At 36.2% G+C, this 10,467-nt stretch overlaps 1 protein-coding gene across 3 annotated transcripts in view; it reads left to right on the top strand.

The window, feature by feature from the left end:
* LOC110445780 (serine/threonine-protein kinase PLK4-like) overlaps positions 1–9,374 on the top strand; it is a 24,212-nt gene extending 14,838 nt beyond the window's left edge. For 2 of the 3 annotated variants that reach the window (XM_021490561.1, XM_021490559.1), the window contains exons 6-18: positions 209–297; positions 509–741; positions 1,031–1,355; positions 1,635–2,196; positions 2,447–2,691; positions 3,251–3,366; positions 3,972–4,037; positions 5,186–5,319; positions 5,702–5,796; positions 6,029–6,155; positions 6,382–6,666; positions 6,853–6,959; positions 7,321–9,374. In XM_021490561.1, the coding sequence (XP_021346236.1) occupies positions 209–297; positions 509–741; positions 1,031–1,355; positions 1,635–2,196; positions 2,447–2,691; positions 3,251–3,366; positions 3,972–4,037; positions 5,186–5,319; positions 5,702–5,796; positions 6,029–6,155; positions 6,382–6,666; positions 6,853–6,959; positions 7,321–7,441 (2,505 nt within the window). In that variant the 3' untranslated portion in view covers positions 7,442–9,374. The remainder of the gene's footprint in view (positions 1–208; positions 298–508; positions 742–1,030; positions 1,356–1,634; positions 2,197–2,446; positions 2,692–3,250; positions 3,367–3,971; positions 4,038–5,185; positions 5,320–5,701; positions 5,797–6,028; positions 6,156–6,381; positions 6,667–6,852; positions 6,960–7,320) is intronic. The other variant, XM_021490560.1, reaches the window with a different exon arrangement.
* Positions 9,375–10,467: the final 1,093 nt, after the last annotated feature.

Raw genomic sequence — 10,467 nt, 5'->3', positions numbered from 1 at the left:
TTGTTTGCTTGCAAAGCTGTGTCATTCAAATAGATCATAAATATCATACAAAAACAGTTCAATGCTTAAATATTCATTGTATCATTTGTTTCGGAATTCATGTTAAATGTTCTTTAATTGAAATAAATACAATACTTCGATGTGAAAAAGAAGTCCTTTTTCCCTTTTAGTTAACATTTGTAAAAAAATATATACTTTTTCTTTGTAGAAAATTGCTGATTTTGGTTTGGCTACCCAGTTAAACATTCCTGATGAAAAACACTTCACAATGTGTGGAACTCCCAACTACATTTCACCGTGAGTTCTGTCTTCAACTTACCTTATTTTAATCAAAGTCTTGGGAAATTTCTTTTTAATAAAATTGCTGGTAAATGTTTCTGAAATGTTAACAGAAAGAAAAATTGAAACATTTCAGTTCTGAAGAAAATCCCGAAATTTTCAAAAATAAGAATTTGTTGCGATTCCTTTATAAAAATTCATGTTTGTGATGTATTTTGGATTTTGACAGTGAAATTGCCATGCGCTCAGCACATGGACTGGAGTCAGATGTGTGGTCTCTTGGCTGTATGCTGTACACATTCTTGGTGGGCCGACCTCCTTTCGATACAGAAGGTGTGAAGACTACGCTGAACCGTGTTATCCTGGCTGAGTTCCACCTGCCTGACCACATATCTAATGAGGCAAAGGATCTCATTCAGTCTCTTCTCAAGAAAAACCCAAAGGAGCGCCAGAATCTCAAAGGTAGACTAACTTCACTGTCTGTGCTCTGTAGTCACAATTACCCAGGTGTTCTTGGCTGACACATGATGCTAAGGTATGAACTGACAAATGTGGTCCATAACAACTTGGTAAAAGAACTTGGAATGATATTGGTCTTGAGTTAGTATGAATAGCTAACCATGAGGTAAAAGAAAAGATCTGGTATAGTTTTGGTTGCCTTGTGAGAGACTTGTTGTGAACACCCACACTACCTTTATGTATAGGGTGTTGATTGGTGCCTACTTCTAAATAAGTTGATATTTCCTCACAGATATACTCACCCATCCCTTCATGATGAAGGATAACAGCAATAGCCTCAGTAAGGGCTCACAGGGCTTCGGAGAGACATCTATTGACAGTGGCAGGGGTACCATGGCAACTATTTCATCATCACGGGTATCTAGTCATCCAAAGCCACGCCCCTTCCCAGCATTCCCTCTGGGATCCCAGATTTCTGAGGATGAGGAGAGTTTAGAAGCTGCTAAGAAACAAGGAGCTGAGCAAAATGAGGTGTTTTTCCCCAGAAAGGGGGTACCGCCTCCTTCCAACCCTATACTACGACATCCACCCTCTCCACCGGTGCGCCTCCGGGACAGGTAAGTCTGTTTGTCTGATGCGGTACTTTAGTTCATGCACTTAACAATTGAACAGACATATCTCACCATTTTTGTAGTAATATCACGTTGATTTTGGTAAATACAGTTCATAGTACAGAATAGAAAGGAATTTGAAAAATTTAGTTAAAACTGCTTTTTAAAAGACAAGATATGTTTTTTAACTATACAAAATTCCTTAGTATTTATTTGAACATTTTCACTGCTTATAGTATTGATATAGCCATACAGTTGTGTTATATCTGATGTGCTTTTTTACAGTGACAAAGAAGCTCGGTTAGGCAGCCAGCGCTCGACTGACCGTTACATGAGAACCAACAGCCAGGACAAGTCTCAGGAATTATATGGGGCACCGACCTTTGACCCTACCAAATACCAGGAGACCACACCCAACAGTTCAACAGGCTGGTCTTGTAGTCTTAGTACCCATAGTAATGACCCCCGTGGGCGCTTTAGTCCCCCACAGTTGAGTGACAGCAGCAAGCCCTCCATTAGTTCTGCTCTGTCTGACCTGTCCTCTCAGGAAGGTACAGAGTTCTCCCTCCAGAACACTAAAAAGTTGCTGAATTTTGACGGGGATGCAATGGGTAGCTGGCATGAACGGTGTCCACAGCCGGACCATAAGACTGGCCAGCGCTACCAAGACAGTCATGGTCACTCTATGGAGGACATGCTAAGCTCCAACCGATACCAAAACACAGACATCAAAACTGTACACAATAGTGCCAAAGCTAGTAGCTCCAGCAAGTCAATACGTGATGTGGTTTCACCCCTGAACTCGTCAAGGCTGCGACACATCAGACAGAGGACACGAAATGCCATTGTGAGTATTTGATATCAGATATATATTTCTTGCAATTGAATTTATTGCATGTTACCAATGCTAAAAAATGTTGCATATATGTATTGTACCTATTGTATGTATTGTATGTATTGTATGTATTAAAATAAATTTTCAAAAAAATCATCAGGTAATATTCTAGGAAGTAAAAATTGAAGAAATTCTTCAATGTTTACAGTCTTTTGCAATTAAGACACTGCTTAACCTGAATCTATCCCTGTTGTTATTTAAGGTGAACATTCTTGAGTGTGGGGATGTGTGTCTGGAGTTCCTCAAGCAGAAACAGAAGGTGGAAAAAGTGGTGGAGGTGTTTCTCATATCTGTAGACGGACAGACAGTCAACATTTACCAGCCAAACAACGGGCGCGGTGAACCTGTGTGTGATGTTCCGGTCACTCTACCTCCTGTTCCCTCCAAATCCTACACCTTCGACACACTCCCAGAAAAATACTGGAAAAAGTACCAGTATGCTGCAAGGTAAAGAAATCAGATTCACTTAAGGAATGAAATTCACTTTTTCAACATTTATGAGGTCATGGCATCTTTTGGTTCCTGGAAGCGATTCATGGAATATGTCCAGAAACCCAATTTTGCTATGACCTCATTCATGTTGAAAAAATAAATTACATGCCTAATATTTAAAATTTTTAAATGCTTGTTAGATGTAGTTGCAAGTATGACTAAAATAATACAGCTATTTTCCTTCATTATTGCATGGGGCAACACAGTGGAGAGAAAAGCATGTTTTTCTGGGGAAATATGAAACTCAATGCGACAGCATGAAAACAAAACAAGCGAAATGTAGTTCCATTGACTATTTGTTTATTGAATTCGATAACCGGTTTTTGGCCTTTTGATTGAGTTACCGGCTAACTATTGTCAACCTTTATGAACAAATAAATTTGTGGAAATATACTTTTATCATTTTATTAAAAGGTACTTATCTTATTAATAATATTGCACTGGTGACTATCTGTAAAAATCAAAAAGCATTTGTTATTTGCATTAAATGTATCAATGTTATTTAAACTTTCAGGTTTGTGAAGCTGGTACGATCCAAGACGCCGAAAGTGACTCTCTTCACCAGCCGATCCAAGTGCATGCTGATGGAGAACTCGCCTGATGCTGATTTTGAATCCATATTTTATGATGGTAAGTTTCTTTCTAGACTATATGATAGCTTATAATAATCAATCGTAAGTCAGAAATAATTATTTCATTATTTACTCAGAATTAATTCTTTTAATAAAGTTAAAGGCAATCCTAGTATATAAGATATATACGAATGAGAAACACAGATTTACCATGAAAGACAACAACTTCTATTACAATTTCCTCAGTTAAATCTGAGGAATCACTGGTAATTTCTTTACTGCAGTGACGATACATAAAATGTGAGGATATAAAGCTGATTGTGATGTCACAATTCAATCCTGTCAAAATAACACAGAACAATGTCAATTTGGCCCAATCACTGGTGATCTCCTGCTTTTTCAGGAAATAGAATTAACAGAAAATTTTGCAGTTTTCTAATGAATACCATATATTTCCATTGTGAGATTCTTTTTGATATGAAGATAATGGGGAAAACATTCTTCACTATCAGTCACTGAGAGATAGATTATAAACATGAATGTTTAGCATGGTGACCATGAAATACTGATATGAATCTGGGTATAATCATTTATGATGTATAACATGTGTTTGGGAAACATTGGTGTGGATAGAGTGAGATGTGAATTACATGGTATTTGAAGGGTCGTATGTAGTGGATGGGACAGTGAGCTCCAGTGGTGGGGTGGGCAGGTCTGCCCCCCCTCGCAGTAAGTCTGACACCTGCGGCTAGCCCTCCCATGTACAAAACTTTCCGCCTCCACTTAGTACCCTGTAAATTGATTCAGGTTTTTGGTAATGATAATCTTGGAATTTCACGTAATGTGTAATTTTGTAAAGAACTAAAGCTGGAGCAAATCCAGTCCAATCCTGCTTATTAATCATTTGAATATGAAATTTTAATAAAGAATCTCAGATTTGTTTAAAATATGAAACAATTACATTAGGCATGTTATGCTGTTTATAGATGATTTATAAAGAAATAAGATTTAACAATTTTTTAACTAAAAATAAATATGTGAAAGCACTAAATTACTGTTAAATGTTTTAAAAAGAAATGATTAGAACATTTCAGGTGTTTTTTTATTGCTTAATCATACCGGTAAAATGATAAAAACTGTCAAGTATACTTTACAGCCTTTAAGTATTGTTGTGTGGCGGAGAGTTACGTTGGTGCTGTGCCGTCTGCACACATGTCCGTGGTCGTGTGGTGGTGTGTTTCCTGGTCAGATAGGCCAAATTTCATGCATGGCTACCCCTAACTCCTACACAGCCCCACCCTGATGTTTTTATCGTCCGTTGTAATTTTCTCTGTTACAATATTGTGAGTGCCTTAGTTCTGTGATATGTTCCTGTCATCCTGTAAAATGCCTTTCCAACTTTCTTTTTAAAGATATTGTCTTTTCTTACTTTATACCAGCATGTGTGATACAAAATGTTTCATGTCTCCTGTTTTTCTCCTGATGTCTAAGCAGTTGTGATTTTCATTTAATAGAGTGTTTTTTTATAAATTAAATTTTTTAAATGTTGTATTGTTAAATTATATAGCATACATTTTATAGTAATTTAATGATTTCCACATTTATTAGCACCTTGATGTATTCAATGTACCACTTTTTACAGTGACTTGATAAATACTTCAATTTAATTACCGTAATTTCGATTGATTTGTGTGTAAATTTGTATATTGCAGTATTATATATACAAGACTGTTTTGCCAGCTTTAACAAGTTTATAGCATGAACATAGCTAAGCTTCTGTTATCTTTTTGTAATCACACAATTTATTCCATTATAACTTAGTGATAGTTACTCAGTCTGGTACCTGTATCTTACTACAGAATTCTGTTTTGTTTCAGGTGCCAAATTTACAATAAATTCAACAAATACAAGAATAATAGAAAAGTCAGGGACATCGTTGGTGCTGGATTCTGCAGCTGCAGAGGAGAGATTAACGGAGGATACACAGAGACTGCTTGTTTATGTCAAACAGGTGCGCTCATCTTCATGTCACAGACTTTTGGTTAATACTAAGGAATCCCCTTCCTCATTAAGTAGAGTGCTGGTGTGTCCATCGCAATGCTTGATTGATATACATATTGTTTTACTACGATATATGGTGATGTTTTACTACGATATATGGTGATGTTTTACTACGATATATGGTGATGTTGTGATACTTGCATGATATGTTTATGATTATATGGGATTATAAAGACATGGAACTTCAATGAGAGTAGGCAGAAAGCCATATTAGTTGCTTCAGTCCTGGTTTTAAGTTCACTTTTCTTAAATAATTATTAAACAATAATAATGGATAAAAATTTGAGAAATGTCTTAATATGGTATTGATATAGTTGTATGATGTGTTACAGTGTCGGCACCAGTGTCTGGAGATAGAGTCAGTGATCAGTGCGGTACAACAGAGATGTGCACTCAAAACACAATTCTTCCCCATCATTATTGGCAGGTAAGCTCCAACACTTGTCATTATACATATTAATTATGAAAATCAAAATCCTGTTATTAATGGCCAAAAATTGTTTTCATTGTTGATGGCCTGCAAACCAAAATCTTGGATTCAATTTATTTATACAAAATTTGAAAACTTGGAACAACAAATTTGTAAAAAAAGAATTAGAAGAATACATTAGTAAAAGTTCTATGTTTTCAATAAACCTCATTTTGTTAACATCTTTCAGCCGTCCAAAAAACCAGAATTTAAATGACTCTGGTCGGTCCACATCAACAAGTGGGACAGGGCCCAGTTCTGGGGCGTTTGAGAACATGAGCTCACCTTCCTCAGGATCACGACCTTCTCCTTCTGTGGTATGTCCATCCAACATGATTGAAAATTTGACCGAATCAAAGTTTATTTCAGTAATCATAGCTTTAGATGAGGAACATCTCTTATTTTTTTGTAACCTACCATTTTATAAAAAATCTCTGTTTCTGTAACATGAGATCGTATGACACTGTTATTATTATAAATGAATCTTGATAAACCATAGAACGAAATTCGATTTAGTCTGATGTGTAACTGTCTGTTTTACAGATGACCTCCTTTGATGGTACTGTTGTCAGTACGATGACTGACTGTGTTGACCAATCTGTGGACGATTCCCAGGACCGTACCCTCAAGTCTGAGGCTGTGCGATTATCAGCAGAGAGGCTGGGGATTGAGAGACATAATGGTGGGGCAGAGAGACAAGGCACTGGGACAGAGCGAGGGGCCAACACCAGTCCCACCTCCAGTCATAGTGGGGGGAGTCAGCTAAGGAAGGGTGGCCATGACATCACACGCCAAGTCTACGTGCCTGATGTTGGCATTGCCTCTCAGGTAAATGACTCTTGAAATTGACATACTTTTTTTTGAAAAATTAGTCGATGTTATTAAACTATTTTATAGGAAAAGCATTTCATCTCAATTATATGGATTAAGCATGTTAAAAGTGTAAAGCCTTAAGTGTAATTTATATACCTGATACAAAACTACAAAACTAATAATTTATTTATCTATTTACAGCTCACAAATGGCGAGATTTGGGTCAAGTTCAATGATGGCACTCAACTCGGTGTACGCTCAACTACAACAACAATTAAATTTGTTGATACACAGGGCAAGCTCTTCAGGTACATACCCCTCAAGGAGTAATGACATTTGTCTTTTCCTAATGGTCAGGCATAAAATGAATTTTTACTGTGCAAAAATTCTCATGTTTATAGTATTCAGTTTATAGTCCATAAAAATATGTGAATTGAAAACTGGTGGTATGTTCACACAGGATCTAAGTTATACAGGGTTAGTTGGTAGAAAGATACACTAGTCGGTGTACAGAAGCACTAGACAATGCCAACAAACTATTAAAACCTGAGAATTGAACTAAACTGGAATATTCAATTTAAAAAGATTTTATCATATATTTATAATTTCTTAAAGTAGTTCTAAACATTTTGCAAGTGATTATTTATGCATAAAATTTGTTTCTTACAGGTTTCAGAAGACTGATATTTTGCCTGAACTTGTGAAGTCACGACTCGGGAAGGTGCCTGTTGTGTTGGAGCACCTTCTACAACAAGAGCGCTCTGTGGTGGGACACAACAACGCACGATAGCACATACCAGTTGTCAACGCAACACGCTTCCTTATAGTGCCATATTGAACTTGTTTTACTCCCGTTCACTGTCGTCTCACCTGAAGAATTGAGATTCTCTTGCTTGATTACTTGAGAACATTGACATTAGTATGTGAGCTACAGTGATGGGGCCAAGGTGCTGTGATATCTCTCTACTCAATTACTGTCGCTCATATTTTTACCCTGAAATCTGTTCATTTCTACACTATGCATTCATTTTCTTGTGATTACATTAACATTTCTTACTTTTGTATAAATATGTCTGTCATGAATATTCACAATCTGGTTTTAACTAGTCATTGATATTAATTATTTATGAATATGCATGACTTTGTTTTAATTTTCTCGTGAATATACATCAATAGACTAATCTTTATTTATTTGTTGAAATATTTAGTTTTTAAGACTCTTTAAGTTAATCTTCATAGGCAGCTATATGTATATCCTTAGTGGTAGTTAGTGTATAGGTAGTATTTGTACAGTCTGTATGTAGCGTAAGTAAGTGATATGTATAGAGAGTATATATATTTACCTGTATATCTGTAAGTAAGAGAGATATGTATACATTATGTACAGAGAGTATATTTCTATGTATGATAGAAAGAGAGATAGAAATATATACATTGTGTAAGCATTATGTACAGAGGGTATATTTCTATGTATGTATTTGTAAGAAAGAGAGATAGAAATGTACAGAGAGTATATATATAATTCCCTGTATGTATTGTAAAGTGAGAGAGAAGTATATATAATAAATACAGTCTATCTGTCAACTATAGGCACTTTATATGTGGAAAATGAAAGTACTGTAAGTATTCATATTGATAGTACAACAGTTTGTACTTAGCAAGCTTTGTATGTGTAGTTGAGAGTTGGGTAAGTTATGTATGTATGGATAGGTACATACCTGTATGACTTAGCATAATCATGTGTCTATTAGTCTATGACCTGAACACCATACCTGAAGCTTGAACTGTGTTTCAGTCCAGGTTCAGGTGTGCTGATAGAACTCCCGTTAGTGCTAGCTAGACCTCAGGCTTGTCCACCTCACAAGACTCACAAGACTCACCTCTCAATATAGAAGGGAAAAGCAAAAACAAGCATCTATCCTTAATGACATAACTTAACATGTCCACTGAACAACGATTAAGTTACAAACAACGATTAAGTTACAAATATACGATTAATTTACATGGTAGCACATTTCCACCTGGTCAGTCTATGGACTGGTTTAGCGATTGAGAATCTGGCCACTAATATACAATGATTATGTGTGGTATGAATGTGTGCCATGTTACTGTACCTGGTCTATTACCTAAGTTATCGCCCTGTTTATCAAACCGATCAGTGCTACACACTTCATTATTTTGTGCTAGCCTTTGCCATATGGCAAAGACAACTTCTCGAAATTAACAGATAAAAATGCTACTTTTAAAAGTTAATTTTTAAAACATCTGTTAGGTTTTATTTCTTTTTAATAGTTTTATTTTTGTACTTCTTAAGTTATTTTTTAGTTAACAAAATTAAGTAATTTATGAAATTTAAAACTTGCATGAAGAAGGAAAGTTATTTATCATCAATGCTCATGTCCTACTTTTATTTAGATTTTTATTTATTTCCATGGTTTCTATTTATACCAGATAATTGTGGTATATATGTTTGCAAACATTTTATGAACTGAAAGCATCATAATTACAACAAAAATTCAAATATGCAGTATTTTTACCATTATTTATATTTTTGTTATACATTTAATCTTGCCAAGTACGGTATTAATGTGGATTTGTAAACAAGTCATGTGACCAGCATTCCTCCAATCATAAAGCCTGTTTATTGCTGCCTGGCTGTGGACCTGATCATACAGTATGTCATATCTAGTCTATTGTATGTGAAATAAAGGCTCTGATCCTAAGTATCTGTTATCTTATCATTTGTATTAAGTACTACATATGTATGTATTTTAAGACGCATCATGTTTAGATGATAAAGAATATGTATTAAATATGGTGTTTCCTCCACAAACAGTAGTATACATACCACTGTTACATCCTTAGCTTGACAAATGTGTAAGTTGATCCCCAAATATAACATTAGTATGGATACTAGCTATAATCGCGAAGAAGAGTTCCACTCAGAGATTGTACTTCGAGTAGTCTCCCTTCCATATATAGAAGATGAAGCAACCGAAAGGAGCTCTCTGGCTTGGAGTAGCTTCCCCTGTCATGTTTTGCACAGGCTCGTTAGCCTATAAATTGGATACCAATTATGATCCACACCAATGATAAAGTGTAGGCTCTTCAAAGGCTCTTCAAAGTAAAGGTTCCAAGTTCAATTTAAGCAGTTTTTTTAGCTCACCTGGCCCGAAGGTGGTGCGGCGTCCGGCGTCAATATTTTACTTTAAACAACCTTTCAATAACCAAAAGGCCTAGGGTGATGATATTTGGCCAGTAGCATGCTGGGATGAAGGGCTACCAAGTTTGTTCAAATGAATGACCTTGACCCACTTTCAAGGTCACAGGGGTCAAATGTCTTTAAATCTTCAAACAACTTCTTCTCAATAACCAAAAGCCCCAGGGTACTGATATTGGGCCTGTAGCATGCTGGGATGAAGGGCTACCAAGTTCGTCAAATGAATGACCTTGACCCACTTTCAACCTAATGTCCTTGTTGGACATTCAAGGTCACAGGCGTCATATGTTTAAATCTTTTAATAAGTTCCTATGAATCAAACACTGATATTCTGCCTGTAGCTGTATTTTAGTCCACTTTTAAGATTACAAGTGAGATTAATATCAGGTGAGCGATGCAGGCCCATTGGGCCTCTTGTCTGTTTTCATCCTTTATTTTTAGCTCACCTGGCCCAAAGGGCCAAGTGAGCTTATGCCATGGTGCAGCGTCCGGCGTCCGTCCGTCCGTCCGGCATCCTGCGTCCGGCGTCAATATTTTACTTTAAACAACTTCTTCTTAATAACCAAAAGGACTAGGGTGATGATATTTGGACAGAA

This window comes from Mizuhopecten yessoensis, unplaced genomic scaffold (genome assembly GCF_002113885.1).
Source record: "Mizuhopecten yessoensis strain PY_sf001 unplaced genomic scaffold, ASM211388v2 scaffold2369, whole genome shotgun sequence".
NCBI classification, from domain to species: Eukaryota; Metazoa; Mollusca; class Bivalvia; order Pectinida; family Pectinidae; genus Mizuhopecten; species Mizuhopecten yessoensis.
This window is presented reverse-complemented; position numbering and strand designations above follow the sequence as displayed.